Genomic DNA, 19,066 nt, shown 5'->3' with positions numbered 1-19,066 from the left:
TTGAACACTTAAAATGACTAGGTGGTAAAATCTATGTTAAACATATTTTACCACAAAGATTTTTTTAAAAGGAAAAATATGAGTGTGCACCAGAATGATCCAACCTGAGAAAGACTTATTTCTATGACCCCCAAAGCTTTGGGGGAGGGAGTAACGGAGTATTATTGTACAGTGTCTCATGTGCCCCAAGCTAGCCTTGAACTCCCAGTGAAGCCGACAGCCCCTTAAATTCCTGATTCCCCTGCCTTTACTTCTTGGGTGCTGGAATTACAAGTATGTCCAACCACTTCTAGCTTGATCTTGACTTTAAGAGAAAGGAATCACACACAAAAGAATCAGAACGGTTTCTAGAAACTGAAACAACCAGGTGACAGATTCTCTCCTAGAAATACACATCCACTGACAGCTTCACTTTAACCTATCGAGATCCTCACCCTTCCTAATGCTGTGACCCTTTAATACAGACTCTCATGTTGTGGTGATATTTCCAAGGGTCTTAGGTGACCCCTGTGAAAGGGTCATTTGACCCCTCCTCCCAAGAGCTTGTAACCCTCACACAAATGTGTATTACTACACTAAAGCCATTCTGGCTCGTTTTAAGCTAGCTGACTTAATACTGAGTCTTTAATCACAAAATAGATGATGCTCTATGACATTCTGAGGGGTACTAGCTCCCCATCACTGAGAGCACCCTGAGAACAGAATTAATCTTTTCTCAGGATTCGGGGACACTTTCCACTTACAGGAAATCCCCCCTCCCACATCAGAAGCTGAGTGCTGAAATTCAGTTGCCAGCTGTAATAAATAAAAATACAGAATTCTATGTTCTGTATTGAAACCAAAACCTGTTTTTGGTTTCAAAACAATGAGTTGCTTCTAAATGTGGACTGGCCATGCGATCTCTGAAACATATTATACGAAAAAAAGAAAAGAAATACCACTTGTATGTCTGAATTGTATATTTAACTGGATTCCTGTGTTTTCTTCAGCAACCCTACCATAGGCCGTACTCAATAAGATCACACAGAAGCCTCGGGTGAGCTTTGCAACGTTTAAAGATTAAATGAAAGACGTGTCCCCTTAAAAGATCCGATTTCCAAATTCTCTTTTCAAAGGTGTCTTTTTGGGCTCTTGACTGACAGAACACCGTTGTCCCTAGCGCGCGGTGTGGCGCGGGAAGACCCCGCGCAGGCGCACTTGCCGGTGAGGGACCTCTGGGGTCTGTGTGGAACAGGCGCGGGAAGACCCCGCGCAGGCGCACACTGCAGCGCGTGTCCCGGCCGCTTCCCGCGCGGAGGCCGAGCACCTGTTACCTCTGGGTGGCCGCCAGCGCCCTCCTCGTCCTCGCTGGGACGCCGCCTGTCCCTTGCACCCCCCTCGCTTGGTCTATTTATAGTGCTTGTCAGCCCAGGCCCATTTCGGGTAGTGTAGTCAGTCAGGCCTGCCCCGCCGCGCCCTCCCGACCCCGCGTGTGCCTAGTCACGGCGCCATGGCGGCGGAGCAGCAGCGAGTAAGTAGGGGCCTAGAGAGGGGACGCCCCCTCGGTCGGCCGGCCGGTGTGGGGTCAGCGGCCGCTCCGGTCTCCCTGCGGCATAATCCATTTGCTAGACCTCCAGGATAATTCCCTTCCCTAAATGACCCGGCTGATTATTTTGCGACCCCGCTAGACTATAAATGCCATCGAGGTAAGGGCTCTCCTGCCTTCCCGGAGCCCATAATAAAGCAGGGTTCGGTTCGTTTAAATTCAATCAGCGCTGAATGTATCCCTGGGCGACTCTCTTAACTTTAAAGCCAGGAATATAATTGCCTTGCATTTTCCCCACATGATTCTTAAGAGGAACTAATGAGCTATAATGCATATTAAAGCACTCGGAAAAAGTATAAGGAACTGGGTGAATGCAAAACATTGCGAGCACACCAAAGGAAAAAGAAGAGAAAGCTTATTTGTCTTTATCATCTCTGTGACTCATTATTGCAAGCCTTATGTACATCTGAGGGTGACTTGTTCGTATTAAACAAATCAGGGAAACGACATCAGCGGGGAAAGTTGAGTGTAATTAGGGTGGTATGCATGTTCAGCCATTTCCTACCGCGCTGGCAAAAGTAGGACTGGGGAAATCTGGTGATGGCAGAAACAACATACAGTAAGAGTGTTAGGTTATAAACCAGGGGTCACAAACTTAAATGGCTGTAAAATCACCCTCAAGAAGAGAAATAGGGAAGGCACCATAAATAATGGCTGACACTTAGGGCTTAGCACGGGTGGGCAGATGTGCCAACTGAGAAGCTGCAGCTGGCTTTTAGGTCACTTGGAAATAAGCCATTGTTGCCATTTTTTTTTTCTATAAATGCGGGAATGTTTCAAGTTTGCTTCAGCTGGCCCTTCCCCAGGAATGAGGCCTCTATCTCAGAGAGCAAATAATGACTGTGAATTAACTTTGAGGGTGGAGGTCAAAAGTAGATGTCATAATGCCACAAATAAAGGGAAGAAAGTCTCCTGGAAGGATTTATAGTTGGACAAGAGGATAATAACTTAAAGCATGGTTTAAGCAAAATCAGAATCTCCAAAGCTAACATATACATGTAAAAACACAAAGAGAGAAGGGCAGATATAGTGACACATGCCTTTAATCCTAGCACACAGGAGACAGAGGCAGGCAAGATTGCTGTGAATCAGAGGCCAGCTAAGGCTACCTAGAAAGACCCTGCCTCAGAAATATTTATTCAGATATAGGAGGGTAAGGTTATTAGGAATGATGTAGAACTAAACAAAGCATTAGTTTGATCAAACAACCATACCAAGAAACTCTTTTTTTTTTAATTTACTCACTTTACATTCCCCTCCCTGTCACCCCTCCCACAATATTTCCCCCCTCCCTCCTCCTTTTATCCACTGAGCAGGTGGGGGCCCTCCTGGGTATCACACACACACACACACACACACACACACACACACACACACACATATCAAGTTTGTGAGGCTAGGCGCATCCTCTCCCACTGGGACCAGACAAGACAACCCAGCTAGAAGAACGTAACTGAGATACAGCAACCACTTTTGGGATAGCTTGGGGATAGACTCTCCCCTCCCCCAACGCTCCTGCTCTTGTCAGATCTCTGAGGCTAAGCAGGATGGGGCCTGGACTGGAGACCAAGCAACTCTTCCATACCAGGTATCAACACAGACACGGAATAGAGAAGTGAATAAAACATGAAGTCCTTTACTTCAGAAAATGTTATCTGCGCTGAATTCTGAAGAACTGGACCGGGGAAGGAGGGTATTCCTAACACAGAGTATTACGTGTACGCATTAGAATTGTTAGCCCTTTGACACTATAAAAAACAATGAGGAGCCAGGTGTGGTGACACACGCCTTTAATCCCAGCACTTGGGAGACAGAGGCAGGCAGATTTCTGAGTTCAAGGCCAGCCTGGTCTACAGAATGAGTTCCAGGACAGCCAGGGCTGTACAGAGAAACCCTGTCTCGAAAAACAAAACAAAACAAAACAAAAAGGCTTTCTTAATAAAACATTTCGCTTTGGAACTGGAAACATTAGAACTGGGACATTATTTTCTGATGTCATAGTTGTTAATATTTCTTAGTTTGTTAACAAAAGTCTGTTGAAGGCAATTTGGGGAAAACTAGATTTTTGGAGCCCTGTCCTTGTTACTTTTCTGCTCTTTAGCTGTTTTTGTTTGATTGGATGGTTGGTTGGTTGTTGGGTTTGTTTGTTTATTTGTTTGTTTTTTCTTTTTGAGACAGGGTTTCTCTGTACTACTGCCCTGGCAGTCCTGGAGCTCACTTTGTAGACCAGGATGGTCTCGAACTCAGAGAGAGTACTAGGATTAAAGACCTGTGCCACTATGTCCAGCTTTTCAGGTCTTTTTTATAAATAAAAATCCAAAGCTTTGATGTTGATCATTTTTACCATAATTATAACCTATTTACTGTACCAAATATTTTTTAAAGATTTGTTTGTTTGTTTGTTTGTTTGTTTATTATACTTATACATAAGTACACTATAGCTGTCTTCAGACACACCAGAAGAGGGCATCAGATCTCATTACAGATGGTTGTGAGCCACCATGTGGTTGCTGGGATTTGAACTCAGAACCTCTGGAAGAGCAGTCAGTGCTCTTAACCGCTTAGCCATGTCTCCAATCCTGTACCAAATATTTTTATGGGAGAAATAAGCACATAACAATTCTGAATCTAGTAACTTTCGCCATCACACAGGTCAATGCTGAAGAAATGAACAAAGAGGTGGGGGTATAGCCACAAGATTTCAAAGCTGTTGTCATTCAGACCAGAGAGGAGGTTTCTGTATTTTCCAGTCACTCATAAGTAGAGCTGCCTACACTTTGATATGTAAATTTACAATATATGAAAATTCATAATTTGTATATTATTTTTCTGCATATGATATCAGGTAATTTACAGATATCATTTGCAACACAGCTAAGGTTTTTGAAAACCATAAGTAATTGATATTAATACAATCTTTTATTCTAAATACATTTTATGGGGTTTTCAAAATATACAAAGGGCATAAAGAATAATGAAGTGTGGATTGAGTCCTCACCGTACAGCAGGGAAATTAAACATTTATACAGTTGAAGCTCCTTGTCATTCTTCTGTTTCCCTGTCTTCTACATCTCATGAAAGCAGCAACTCTCCTGAATTCAGTGCTTATAAGTACCCTTCATTTCTTTATGTTCCATTACAGTTGTATGGGTTCTTAAAAATACATAATTTAAACCTTTTTATTTTGGTGTTTCCAATTTTACAGAAAAATCACAAGAATTATATTTAAAACTCCTGTGATACACTCTACCAAAATCATCATATATTTATGTCATCATAATATGTGACCTATACTTTATTAGAACAGTATACTCTATTGTATATTTTAAACACATTATGAATACAGCATGTATTCTAGTTATTTTGTAACTATTTTGATACATGTAGATCACATTTATTCATTTTTCCATTATACAATATTCTTTTGAGTGAATATGTTATAGTCTGTTAATGGATATTAAGTTGGTTTTTACTATTTCAAACAGCGCTGCCGTGGATTTTAATTATTTTAAATTCTGCTAAAGATGGAGAATTTTCTTAGAAAGGTTGGTCATGTATCAATCATTATTCAGAAAAATCAGCAACTGTAAAGATAATGGAAAGATGATAAAATCAAACATTGTGAAAGCAAAACATTTGTGATTTGAAAAAATTGACACTTTTGCCCTACATTAAATTTATAGGAGTACACATCTCTAAACTAAATCTAATGGACCTGGGTGTAGCTGCACTCTGGATTCGCAGAGTAATTAGGCTTTATTCTTGTGACTTATATTTATCTTTGCTACTCATCTTTCTCCATTATTATGGGTACTATTATTATGAGTGCATCAGTTCAGCCTGCCATAAATTGGAACAGAGAATAACTCCCCATTGATATCATTGAGAACATTTATATAATTTTGTTTTGCTGATGAAAGGAGAATGCACTCTCTGCCCTCATTATGAGAAAAAGTTGCTGTCAGCTCTCTCCATTTATGAGCTGTGTCTGTATCCACTAGTGACTTGTATATGCACCAAAATTATTTTCATTTGAAAAGTGTTTGTGAAGGTATGTCTCGCCTTCACTTTACCAAGTAGATTTTATAAAGCGAATTACATATTGTACATATATAAATAACCTTATTCAGTTCTTCCACCTGTTCTTATTCTTATATAATTCTCAGAAGAAATCCCAAGTGAAGAAACTAGAACTTAAAGAGTCTATAGGACATGTTCATATTACTTCATTACAGTAGATACGGAGTCAGATTCTGGCCTCAGGAACAAGCCCAAGGCCACACCCTTATCCATGGAGAGTGTACTGAGTACTTTGTACTGTGTACTGAGTACTCTGTATGTGTACTGAGTACTCTGTACTGTGTACTGAGTTTGCTCAGTCACTGTAATGGTAAAATCAACCTATTGTCAATTTGAGAGCTAAAGATTAAAGAAATCAAGAGTAGGAAAAGTTAAATCATTTTAAGATGACAGTTAGTAAACAGCTAGCCTCTCCTCCAGTGGCCACACCAATACCTTCTGTGCTCTTTAAATGTAAAGAAAAAGAATATTTTTTGGAGTGTGGTAGCTGATTTAACTCCTAGGCTTCCCCACTCCCATAATTTCAACAACCAAATTAATTTGACCTGTAAAGCCATAGCAATTAGAATAGCTTTCAAGAGTTTATAAACAGCAATTAGAAGGAATAGGTACTTGTATGTCCATTTAATGTCCATTTAAAACATTCATAGTAAATGATTCATCAAAATGTTTGAAACTGTTGTTTCTGTTTTAAAGTAAATTGAGTTTTTGCTTTTGTTGTTGTTATTTGCAAGCCAATGTTGGAGAAAAAAGAACCACATCTGAACACACCATTTGTTCGAGAGACTAAATACAGATATAAATGATGTAGGCATATAGATATGAACAAGCAGTTGATTTTTTTTTCAAAACAGAGCCAACCCTTTCTCAGAACTCTTCAGCTGAATTTAGGAAAAGAAATGGAGATTAATCACCCAGACAGGATAGTGTCCTACTCACAGTCTAGAGAGTGGATTTATTTATAGCTTTGGAGCAATCGGCAACATGCCACTGTTTTTGCACAGTCTATGAGCTATGAACGGGTTTTAAAATAGCTTTTAAAAGTCAAAAGAAGAATAATATTTCATGACACATGAAAATAGGGCATGTTAAATTTGTGAAATTCAAATTTCAGCATCCAAAATCCATCTTACTGGAGCCCAGTCCTATTCATTTGTTTATGTTTTCTTTCCCTGTGGCTGCCTTTGTGCCATAAGAGCAAAGTTGAATGGTTGTGACAGAGCCCAGATGGCCTGCTTGGCATATCTACCATCTAGCCTTACTTTTCCAGCCCTTGCACTAGAAGGAAGAAGGATACAGACTTTGGGGTCAGATAGAACTGGGTCCACAATTCAGTCTCTTCCCATGACAATGCCTTTGCCATTTTTATGAGAAGCCAATAGACAAGATCTCACCATGTAGTCCTGGCTATTCTGAAACTCAACGTAGATCAAGCTGTACTGAGCTTTTAGAAATCCTCCTGCCTCTGTCTCTGCAGTGCTTGGATTAAAGGTGTCTGTTACTGTGCCAAGCTTGTGACTGGTGCTTTCTATGAAGGAGGAGTAAGGATCCAAGATTCTGATGATGCTACTTGACAGTACGGTATCTGAAAATATAGAACTTCAACCCAATGCTGTACATAATTACAGCTACCCTAAGCAACTTTTCTCAACATTTCTTCAAATGTCATTTATACAAGTAAGGATACTAGATTACAAATAATAGCATTCCCAATTCAAATTAGCTTTAACTGTCTCAAAACTATAAACCCATTTTCAAACCTACTGCTCTGGACACTCTGCCTCCTTCCCTGAATTTATTTTGTCTTGCTGCTGTCTCAGGGGCATGGCTGCAGCAGTGTCTAACATGGACATCCCAGCCATGAAGCCAAGACCTGAATGTCATTGCTATAGACACCCTTGGGTGTTGCACCTGCCCTTGAACCAGTAACACTAATAAGGGATATCGGGTCGGCTTTCCCCAGGCACACCAAGGTTAAGATAAGTTAGATACTAAAGGAAGCACAGCATCATCCAACATAAAATCTGTAAGGTATTACCTGGAGAGATGCCTCAGCAGCTAAGAGGACTGGCTGCTCTTCCAAAGGATCCAGGTTCTATTTCTAACATCTACACGTGGCTTACAACTAACTGTATGCAACTCCAGTTCCAGGGGATTAGACAACTTTTGCCTGAATTCTGTAGGTACCGCAGAGGCAGACACAGTGCACAATTATACATGCAGACAAAATATCTATATACATAAAATAAAAACAATAAATTTTAAAAATTTAAATACCACTTATATCATGTTTATGAGCAAACATAGATCCATTAGTTATTTAACTTGAACTTCTTGAAAGTAGTGATGCCTGTTTGTTTGTTTTTTAATTACAATAGCCAAATGTAGTACCAAACAGCCCATCAGGTAGAATTTGGCTCCATTCTTGTATATGTGAGATCCAAGGGTTATAATCATAAGCTTTGGGTCTCAAGCATCTGAGCTCTAACATTATCAAGATCCACATCTAGGAACTGGCCAACCTGCCTGTGCTGTATTAGATCAAGGGCATCCCTTCTGGAAGGTGCACTTGGCCTTCTGACATCATGAATGCTGGTATCCTTCAAGGGATTCTTACATGTCACTACAAATAAAATACTAGACCTTTCCAAAAACATTACTTCCTTAAAAGAATTCTTATGTTCTGGGCTAAGGGTGTCAATCCATGGTAAACAGCACCTGTGATACCCTGGGCACAATTCTCAGATCTGAACCAAAACAAACAAAAACAAACAAACATAAACCATAGGGTTTTTTGTTTGTTTGTTTGTTTTTTACTCCAAGTAATAGCTGATGTGATTATGTGTCAAGACACCTTTATAATGTGATTTTGACAAGTCATAGTGGGCATAAGAGAGTTCAGACTCACAACAATCTCATAATTGCCCATAACTGGATACTCACAGATAAATAAAATAAATAAATCAGAGGTTTGCTTTTAACCAGAAAGCCATCTCCAAGGAAACTTTTAAGTGTTATGGAAGCAACACTGAAGAGGCAGTGCCACAGTGTCCAGCTGGTAGGGCTTTGTGGCCATTTCGCTCCTTAGCTCTGATGGCTGTTATGGCATATGCTCAGCCCAAGTGCTTATTGGGTCTTTATTTGTCACTGTGCAATTAGACATCCCTGCCATGTGTATATCACTACCTCTTGAAGTGAAATTTACTTCAACCCTCAAAAAGGAAAAAAAAAAGATATATCATGAAATGTCTAATTCTTTTCAGGGCTATAGAAATTTGGGGACTCGCTACCATTTCTCACTGAAAAATGCATCCTGTTCTTATAACTGCCGCCTTTCTTTCTTATATAGTCACTCTGCCGCAGTCACCATCTCACTGCCTGTGGCTCTGTAGCCAAGTGAGAACTAGAAAAGGATATAGACACTAGGACCCTCTCCTCACAGGAGCTCCTGGCTCTGGGAATGTCTTTCTTTAAATCAAAGCAGCTAATTAACTTCCTTGAAACCTCGTGTTTGCATCGCCTGGGGAAGGCGAAGGTGACACCACCAGCTTAGAGACTTTTAATTAGACTTGGGCTTTTAAAGGCAAGAAGCAATTCAGACTGTGCCACTGTGAAATGGGGAACAAAGAAAAGCTGGGCAAGGAAGAAGCACACATTTAGGTTTAAGTTTTAAATATCATGAATTCTCAGATCAGCAGATATTGGCTTGTGCTTTAAAGCTCAGAAGAAATGAAATTTTCATTACCTACCAATCTGGATAATCTTTCCGATGTCAAAGTTTAATCAGCATGGACTTTGTTTCAGTCGTCTCACTTCCAGGGTCTATGTAACCCTAAGCATAGTCGTATGGATTAGTCATTATACATATAGTTACATGTTGTAGAGAACTTGAGTATAGCCTGCATGCAACACTGCATCTCTTTAGAAATGATATTAACTGATACCCCTGAATCCTCAACCTACGGGGTGGCCCTTCTGAGAACTAGAAATGGAATTGCAAAATGTGTTTATCTTTTTACTTCTTTCTTCCTTCACTCTGAGACTCTCCAGTCCTAAGGGGCAAGGTAGTGGGAACCACTGACAATTAGAAACTATTGCAGCAGCAGTTAATAATTGATGATTTACATATCAAAGTCTTCTTTGATACAAAGTAGTTGTCCTAAATTGCTCTGTTCTGAATGTATAATATTTATTTGTAAATACTTCTTAGCACTAATGCTTTATGTTAAGTACGGGGAATTTTTTTTTTCTTAGACAAAACCTGCTTCTTTTCTTACCCGCAGGAATGCTTCGTGGCATCTCCATTGATTTGTGAGTAATCAGAAATGCAAATAGCTCCTCAGGAATCAAGCTACGCTCAAAGAAACCTTACTTACCAATTTCAAGGAGTATACCATGGAGTGCAAGACTAAGGGGAAACACCAGCATAGCTTGAACTTACTAGATAAAATTAAGAATATGAAAGAGTTAGAAGAAATGATTGATGTAGTGCTCATAGCAGAAGAGGAGAAATTCCCTTGCCACAGACTGGTGCTCGCTGCCTTTAGTCCTTATTTCAAGGCTATGTTCACCTGTGGACTACTCGAGTGCACTCAGAGAGAGGTCATACTCTATGACATCACAGCAGAAAGTGTGTCAGTGATATTAAACTACATGTACAGTGCTGTCCTGGAGATCAATAACGCCAACGTTCAGACCGTAGCCATGGCTGCCTATTTTATGCAGATGGAAGAAGTCTTTAGTGTGTGCCAAAACTATATGATGGACCACATGGATGCCTCCAACTGCATAGGAATTTATTACTTTGCAAAACAAATCGGAGCAGAAGATTTATCGGATCAGTCGAAGAAGTATTTATACCAGCACTTCGCCGAGGTAAGCCTTCATGGAGAAATACTTGACATCGAAGCTCACCAGCTTCTGGCACTTATTAAGTCTGATGATCTGAATATATCCAGAGAAGAGAGCATTCTGGATTTGGTTCTGAGATGGGTAAACCATAACCAAGCTTTGCGCACAGAGCATCTCGTTGAGCTTTTGAAGCAAGTCAGACTGGAACTTATAAACGCTTCCTTTCTAAGACAGGCCCTCAGAAGGAACACGATGCTCCTTTGTGATGGCAGTTGCATTGATATAATCCAGAATGCGTTCAAAGCCATCAAGACACCCCAGCAGCACCCCTCCAACCTTCGCTATGGCATGGAGACCACCAGCCTTCTGCTTTGCATTGGGAACAATTCTTCTGGAATCAGATCAAGGCACAGGAGCTATGGGGATGCCAGTTTTTGTTATGACCCTGTGTCACACAAGACCTATTTTATCTCATCACCCAAGTATGGGGAGGGTTTGGGAACTGTGTGCACTGGGGTAGTCATGGAAAACAATACTGTAATTGTGGCTGGAGAAGCAACTGCCACTAGGCTCTCTAGGCAAAAGAGCAAGAATATTGAAATCTATAGGTGTGTATCTCATAGCAGGTTTGGTATTTTTTGTTTTGTTTTGTTAAGATAGGGTCTCATTATGCAGCCATGGCTGTCCGAATACTCTCTGTGTAGACTGGGGTGGTCTGAACTCACAGAAACCCACCTGCCTCTGCCTACTCAGCAGTCTATATTTGTTTTAAATCTTGTTTTGACATTAGCAGTTGAAGAAGTACTATGAGGGATCACATCTTAAGTAATATATAGTAAAAATTTAATTGAAGTCATAGAAGTAATAATATATAGGACATCATATTATATATGTACAATATCAATATAGCATATAATATTTATAAGTCAGTCATATTTTAAAATTATTTTCTCTTAATTGTTTTGTGTTGTTATTGTTTTTGTTTGGCTGCATTTAGGCGGTGCTAGGGATCAGACTCATGGCCTTGGCCATACTGAGCAAGTGCTCTATCACTGAGTCCCACCCCCAGAAGTTTCATTCTGTGTCCTCAATTTGTGAATCTTCCCTAAACCTTCAGCATTATAGAGCTTTTGAAGAATGCCTCAAATATAGTAAAAGGAACAAGAACACCTGCTCAGACATAGTTTATTGTCTGTATCGTAACTGTGAAAACACATTTACTTTATGATCTAATTGTAAATATTTCTGAGTGCTTACTGTTTAAAGCTAACTACATGAGTATGAAATATACACATAGAATACCTTCTGCAGGATCCTTCCCTTGTCAGATCCCTCTTGTCTGGGTTTATTTGGATTTTTCAATCAGAATACAATTCTTTGTGATGGAAAAAAAATGGGGCAAAGAAGGGACTTAGAAATCTACCGTTGCTTCATCATTTATTAGCACTACACATCTGTTCTGAGCCTTTTCTGTCTCTCTTGCACAGTCATGGCTTAAGGAATATGTGTCATCTCCTATGGTTGGGATGGGTTGCAGAGTCCTGGGTAAATGGCCTGACCCCACACCCATGGTGATCAAGCATGTCACAGACTAAAGGAGCATCCTTCCTCAGAATTATCCGTAGACTGCAAAGTGGATATGAAGACCATTCAGGAGGAGCAGCTCTGATTTTCCTGACAGGATTCTTGCAGTTCTGTTTCCTGGTGTGGCACAGGATTTGTGCTAGTGCCCTTTCTATCTTGGGACCTTAATTAAAGAGCCTTGAGCTCCTCAGATAGCTCTTTTCCTCCTTATACAGGCTACTCATCTCTCACCAGACTGTTGTTAATAAGTATCAATGCTGTCACATGTTTTATTCTGTTCTGAGGCTTATAAACATCTTTCATCTTCATTCTAAAGCCCTCTTCCCTTTCTTGCAGCAATGTCTAACTGCACACTCCCTCATTTCCTTTTTAAACTATCTTAGATTCAGCCAGGGTCCTGTCACCAATAGCTCCTTCACATTGGTGAAGTTACTAGTTTCTTCCACCTTTAACGTTGATGTGAAATTGTCAGAAAGGCAAGTATAGCCAGATTATCCAAAGCATTGCTTTGGGCTTAAGTGAGACATACTTCCTCATAGTTGTCTACTACATTGGACTCTGGAAAGCCCTGAGAGAGTTCTGTCTCCCTAAGATCCTTGTCTCACAAGACTTTTAATCTCCTAGCTTCACTGCAAGTCACTTTGGTGGCAATTTTGTGATAAATGAGGGAAATTAATTGTCCTATGGTGGATCCTTGCAATATTATTTTGTAATAATACTTTATTATTTTAATATTATTCCTTATCACTTTGATCTTTGTACAGATGTTCTTCAGAGTGCCTAGGTTGCATGGTATGTCCATGCAAGTGTATTCTTCTTGACTTAAAGTAGAAAATGGACAAATAGTTTTGTAGGCCATTCCTTTCCATTTTCTTTCTTCATCTTCCCACTTTGGCTTATGAAATAAGTGAGTGTGTACCAATTTCATACTGTTATGTATTCTTAAACTATGCCTTAGAAAGCCCAAACCCATATTTGGTTCTATTTATATTTTCTCTCACTTAGTTCTTCTTAAGAGACACCAGCCCAGCATATAGACATATGATCATCCTCATCTTTAGAAATCCATACAACTAAAAATGAGTGAAAATACTCTTTGCAATTCCAGGATCTCTGGCTTCCTTTCTAGAATTGCATAGAAGACAGCCGCTGGAAAGTTTGATAAATCTTCCTTCAGCAGTGACAAGCCACACATGTCTCTATGAAAGGAATATGCCTTTCAACTTCCCTGTCAAGCCTGAAGCAGAATGTTCTCTGGAGAATGTGAGAGTTGGCCCAGAACAAGTGGGAGAAACTCTGTTTAGATGACTAACTGTCGAATGTTCCTTAAAAACTGTACTTTGTACAAAGCACACATAAGTGCTGCAGGCTTGGTCTTGTTTCCAAGCAGAACACCTGTTTTGTTTTGTCTGTTTGTTTTTGGTTTTTTGTTTTGTCTTTATTTTCCCTGTTTCTGGATTTTGTTTTTATGTTTCACATAAACTTTTCTATATTTTTCTGAGACATTTAATTTCAGATATTTTATCCCACTATCCCAGTGTTTCTGTCTTTCTCCTACCGAATGTCTCAAATTGCAATTGGAAAAGTACACTTATAAACCAAGCATGATGGTACATATCTATAACCATCCATCTGAAAGGTTGTAGCAGGAGGATAGAAAGTCCTAGGGCAGCTTGAGCTACATAGTGAGACTTTATTTATTTAAAAAAAAAAAAGTATCATGAAGAAAGTCAAAAGATAGCCATAAACTAGTACACTCAGGGGCTTTATACTATACCTAGTAATCAGTTACTGTGTTGGGTTCCAGAAGGCACTGACATGACACCTATCTAAGGATCCACATCTGAGATCCCTTCTAAACAGATATAACTATTCATGAAGGAAATTACCCAAATAATCATATCTAGTAGATGAAAATAGACATTAGATGCCCAATAGACATCTGTAGGTGGGTTTTTACACAATGCTCTTGACCCATTTTTAAACCAAAACTACAACTTAAATAACAACCAGGCAAGGTGATGCATACCTTTAACCCCAATGTATGAGAGGCCAAGGCCAGCCTGGTCTCCAGCCAAGGCCATTATGGTCAATAGCCAGGGCTACACAGAGAGGCCTTGTTTGTTGTTGTTGTTTGTTTGTTTGTTTGTTTTGTTTAATCTACCTATGTAGAAGTTACAGTTAGAAATTCTAAATCGATATACTTTAAATTCTCTGCCTTAAAACCCCGATTTCTTCCATATTTTACTAAAGTAAATTATCCAACTATTCAGGATATTTTGTATTTTTATGTCTTTATTCTTTTATGTTAAAGTTAAAAAACTGATTTTCTGAAAGATTTTTCTATTCCTGATTTCCTTTCCCAGAATTAGGAAATGTTAAAGACTAGTCTGAGTAAGGTGTACTTTTTCTACATGTCTGTTTTCCAAGGAGATGAAGAATATGTTTCAGCACATTATGTTTTGCTCATTGATCCTTAGAGGAAAAAGATAGCAAATATATATTACCATCTTTTCTCTTCCAGTTAGAAGAGCTGGGTCACATTGTTTTCTGTTGGAAAAAAAAATGTGTTTCTTGGGTAAGTTGTTGCCATGGTAACTCTAATCCTGGATCTCTCTCTCCCTCTCTCTCTCTCCTTGCAGGTATCATGATAGAGGAAACCAGTTTTGGGAAAAGTTATGCACAGCTGAATTTCGAGAGCTCTATGCTCTGGGCAGCATCCATAATGACCTCTATGTCATAGGAGGACAGATGAAAATTAAAAACCAGTACCTCATAACAAACTGTGTTGATAAGTACTCAGTAGATCAAGACAACTGGAAACGAGTATCTCCCCTTCCACTGCAGCTGGCTTGTCATGCTGTGGTAACAGTGAACAATAAACTGTATGTCATCGGAGGCTGGACCCCTCAGGTTAAGAAATTCCTTGCATATCTACCTGGTGTGGCTGGCTTTGCTGAAAAATGTAGCAGTCATTGAGTAGTAAAGATGATGGCTGACATTTTGACAACATGCTTTTAACCCCATACACTATAAACTTAATTCTTGAATATGTCAAAGCAGTTTTAGAAAATTGATCTTTTTTTAAAAAAATGTGTTGCTTCTAGAATGGGTGCATTTAGTATTCGTGCTATTCTGTGGACTTCATAATCCTTCTCCTACTGGCTAATTGGTAAAGATCCTCATGTCAAGGAGTAGTTACAGCAGCATCTAAGTAAATGGAGCAGCTGGATCCTCATTCCAGTCCTTCTGTCTGACCACTGTGTGACCAGTGGCTGCCAGTCCTTCCCTCTGACCACTGTGTGACCAGTGGCTGCCAGTCCTTCCCTCTGACCACTGTGTGACCAGTGGCTGCCAGTCCTTCCCTCTGACCACTGTGTGACCAGTGGCTGCCAGTCCTTCCCTCTGACCACTGTGTGACCAGTGGCTGCCAGTCCTTCCCTCTGACCACTGAGTGACCAGTGGCCAGTCTAGCCATTTTGACATTTATGATTCTTGCTGCAGGGGCTGAGGAAATGTTTCAGTTGGGAAGCTGCTGTTGTACAAGCATGAGGACCTGAGTTTGATTCCTGGCACCTATGTAAAAGCCTGTAATCCCAGCACTGAGGAGCCAGAGACAGGAGCATCCCTGGCACATGCTGGCTAGCCAGTTCTGTCAAATTGGCAAGCTCCAGATTTGGCGATCCATCTTGCCTTAAAAACATAAGACAGACCCTTCTGAGGAACACTTGGGCTTAACATCTGGTTTGCATATGCACATGTACATGGACACCCACAATGACCATGAGTAAGTACACACGTACACACGTACACACACACACACACACACAGAATATTGATTCCGTAATGGCACAATCACTTCCAAGAAAGTGTGTTGTGACTAAACGTTAACTGTTCTTGCTGGGCATAAGCAATATCAAGAGAATACTGTTGACAGTGAAGCCCAGCAAAGTGATGGCAAGTCAAAGCGGAGGTCAGCAGTGGGGCCACAGTGTCCTTGTGTCCTTTTGGGGTCCTCTTGGATCTTTGGCATTTACAGTGGTGTCCTTTATTCTTGCCTTCCAATTTATCCCGGTACAGATAACTCTCGCTTGCTCTTTGGATGTCTCTGTAATATAAATTTATTTTTGCCTGTAGTTTCTCTTATTCTATAAAATTTGCCTCATTATAAAACTTATGCTTTGCATTCCCCTCATAAGCTTGAAAATCTTGTACTTATATATGCTTTATACATTTCTACCTGTGCTGTAGGTCAGACATAGTACAGGTTTCATCACAGCAAGTATTGCCATTACCTGGAGGTAGGTACATTTTCCAAAACTATCCACCTTCACAGTGAATTTACATGCCTCAAAACAACTCGGAAGCTTTGCCTTGCTAGAGTGGAGATTAAATACCTGCATTAGAAGGAAAGTTAAAGCAGCAAAGAAGGTGGTTGTTACTTTGTAGTCTCTGAGTCAGTCTCACTGGGCCTCAGACACAGCACACGAAAGCAGGCTATTGCCCAGTGTCCAGTACCCAGGGTCCTCACTCCTGTTGTCCTTAAAGGTGCTGATAAAGTGAAGCGCACGCAAGTTTCCTAAGGGTGGCAATTGCGTCTTTGTTGTAAACTTGAACCTAAACAAGAGACACCTCAATCCTTAGCTTGAAGTTGTTTTAAAGTTCCAGATCTATATAAAAATAACATTATATTATCTAAAAGTTTGTGGGTAAAAGCCATAAACTCTGTATCTCTATAAGAATAAAATTATTCAGTTTTTACTAATTAATCATTAAATAAATATATAAAGTTAGTAAATATGTAAATACAACCTCAAGTAATTTATGCTAATCCTATTATCTTAAAAATTGAAATCAGGATATTTACATATAGCTCATAATTAGGGTCTAAAATCCTCTAATTACTAAAATAGCAAAAGTATTTTGAAACTTTATAGGTTAGAAACTTTTATAGGGTAAAAATATAAAGAAAATGCATTATGGATTATTAAAATTAATTCTTCATGAATACTGTTAAAATTCACACTGTGAAGTTTGCTAAGGATAGGATTTACTTTATACACTGCTCAAGAGAACACGCTTTGCTTTTTTATAAAGATTTTACAATTGCTTCGTTTTTGCTGTCTCAATGTGAAAATCACTGATTGCTATAAATCAGCATGTGAGCCCCCTGCACATATGAATCCCTCTGATATTGACAGAGTACTTACAACCCCAAGTCTCAGGGCTCGGCACGTTTGTGAGTCTGAAGGAGACCGTTAGCCTCCATTCATCGCCTCTGCCTCTGCTTTGATTAATTATATCCGCATGCTCACAAAAGCCTCTAAGTGGTCTGCTGCTACATTTGCTGTCATATTTCATACAGATGGATCTTCCTGACGAAGAGCCTGATCGATTAAGCAACAAACTGTTGCAGTATGACCCCAGCCAAGATCAATGGAGAGAGCGGGCACCCATGCGGTACTCTAAGTACCGATTCAGTGCAGCCGTCGTCAACAGTGAGATCTATGTTCTGGGTAAGAAACAGCAGATTGCTCAGAATATAGCCACTTTTATTACCCCAACAGCGTGTTCCTGCAAAAGCAAAAGGATCCCTTCCTCTTGTATCTTAGTTTAAATATATATGCAGAAGTGGTGAAGAGGCATTTCTTGTTTTCTGGAGCAAACGTCAAATAAGATTAATTCGTAGAGGGCAAAACTATTTTTATGGCATCTTCAAGGGCCTTGAAATGCAGAAGCAGCAGTGAGCCGTCCTATAGAGCACAGGCTCATGAAGTAGAGAAGGCTTTGTCCATTTTCAGTTGGTGAGATGTGGGTTTGCAGCCTACCGTGGTTGTGTTGTTAAAGAGAACGCCATGGCAGGGTAGACTGCCCCAGATTTTGCAGTTTTCATTTTGCCCAACCTTCAAATTTCTAAAGACATACTACCAAGTAATGTTTCCATGGATTCATTTCCCCTTCTACTCTTGAATATGTGTAGTCTGTACTAACACGCAGGGGCTTGTGAAAGACTACAGTTCCCTAGAAATTTCTATGGATGGTAAGAAATCTCCTGTAGGTCCCCTTCCCTTCATCTTCCTACTTCATCTCATCTTAGTCTTCAGAGCGTGAATCTTCTTTCTCACCTCTCCTTCTATCACCGTATCATACACCCTACCCTCCTTCCCAGAGTAGGGAACACTGCAGTATGAGGCTGATTGGACGGCTACTGTGTTTGGGTCCTCTCCATCCTTCCATGTGCTGAGTGACTGGCTGGAAAATCAGGAGGTGAAAGGAGACAAAGAAATGACAGCAAGGAGATAAACTCTTGAGTAAAAGCAAACCAGGCCTCTAACGGAGACGATTTTAAAAAAGAAAACACAGGAAATGCAGGCTGTTATCTTGGGCTGTTTTCACAGCATGGGACAAAGCAATTCATATACCCAAATATTAAAATTGTTTTATTTAAGAATAATTATGAAACATAATTTATGATTATCTCAGTTAAGAGGCTCACAATTATAATTAAATTTTTCCTCTAGATAAATATCCCTTTATGTTATAACCAGAATGAGAGCTCTCCCTTACAAGGAACCTCATCTAGGCTGGATGCGTAATGAAATGATAATTCTTTTGGATGACTGTGGGAAAGGGCACCTAGAAGCAATCTCGGAAGCCCTCTCTCCATGGCATGCAGAGTGTCCACTGGGTGAGCAACAGGTAAATGTAAAGAGCATTCATGTCAGCGGAGGAAGGGCATAAGCTATGCTTCAGGAAGGGGGCAGGGTCAAGGAGCAGGAATGAGCAGGTAGGGAGAGTGGCAGTTTGGGGTAAGACAAGGGTGGCCAGAAGAGAGGATAAGAGATGTGGAGTGAATGATGTGCATAGAGATGAGCCGGCAGTGCAGGCGCGCTGTTCCCTGGCTCTCCTCATCGCTGTGACTAAACACCTGACAGAAGCAATGGAAAAGAGGGAAAGTTTACTGTG

General features: G+C 40.2%; 1 protein-coding gene across 2 annotated transcripts in view; it reads left to right on the top strand.

Moving 5' to 3' along the window:
- Positions 1–1,215: 1,215 nt before the first annotated feature.
- The window catches only part of Kbtbd12 (kelch repeat and BTB (POZ) domain containing 12), an 82,613-nt gene continuing 64,762 nt past the window's right edge, over positions 1,216–19,066 (top strand). Inside the window, exons 1-4 of one of the 2 annotated variants that reach the window (XM_030255648.1) lie at positions 1,216–1,510; positions 9,949–10,540; positions 14,743–15,013; positions 17,466–17,616. In XM_030255648.1, the coding sequence (XP_030111508.1) occupies positions 14,852–15,013; positions 17,466–17,616 (313 nt within the window). In that variant the 5' untranslated portion in view covers positions 1,216–1,510; positions 9,949–10,540; positions 14,743–14,851. Of the gene's footprint in view, positions 1,511–9,948; positions 11,125–14,742; positions 15,014–17,465; positions 17,617–19,066 lie in introns of both variants that reach the window. The other variant, NM_001278671.2, reaches the window with a different exon arrangement.

Source organism: Mus musculus, chromosome 6 (genome assembly GCF_000001635.26).
Source record: "Mus musculus strain C57BL/6J chromosome 6, GRCm38.p6 C57BL/6J".
In the NCBI taxonomy this organism is placed as follows: domain Eukaryota; kingdom Metazoa; phylum Chordata; class Mammalia; order Rodentia; family Muridae; genus Mus; species Mus musculus.
The sequence above is the reverse complement of the archived record's forward strand: the minus strand, read 5'-3'. Positions and strand labels throughout refer to the sequence as shown.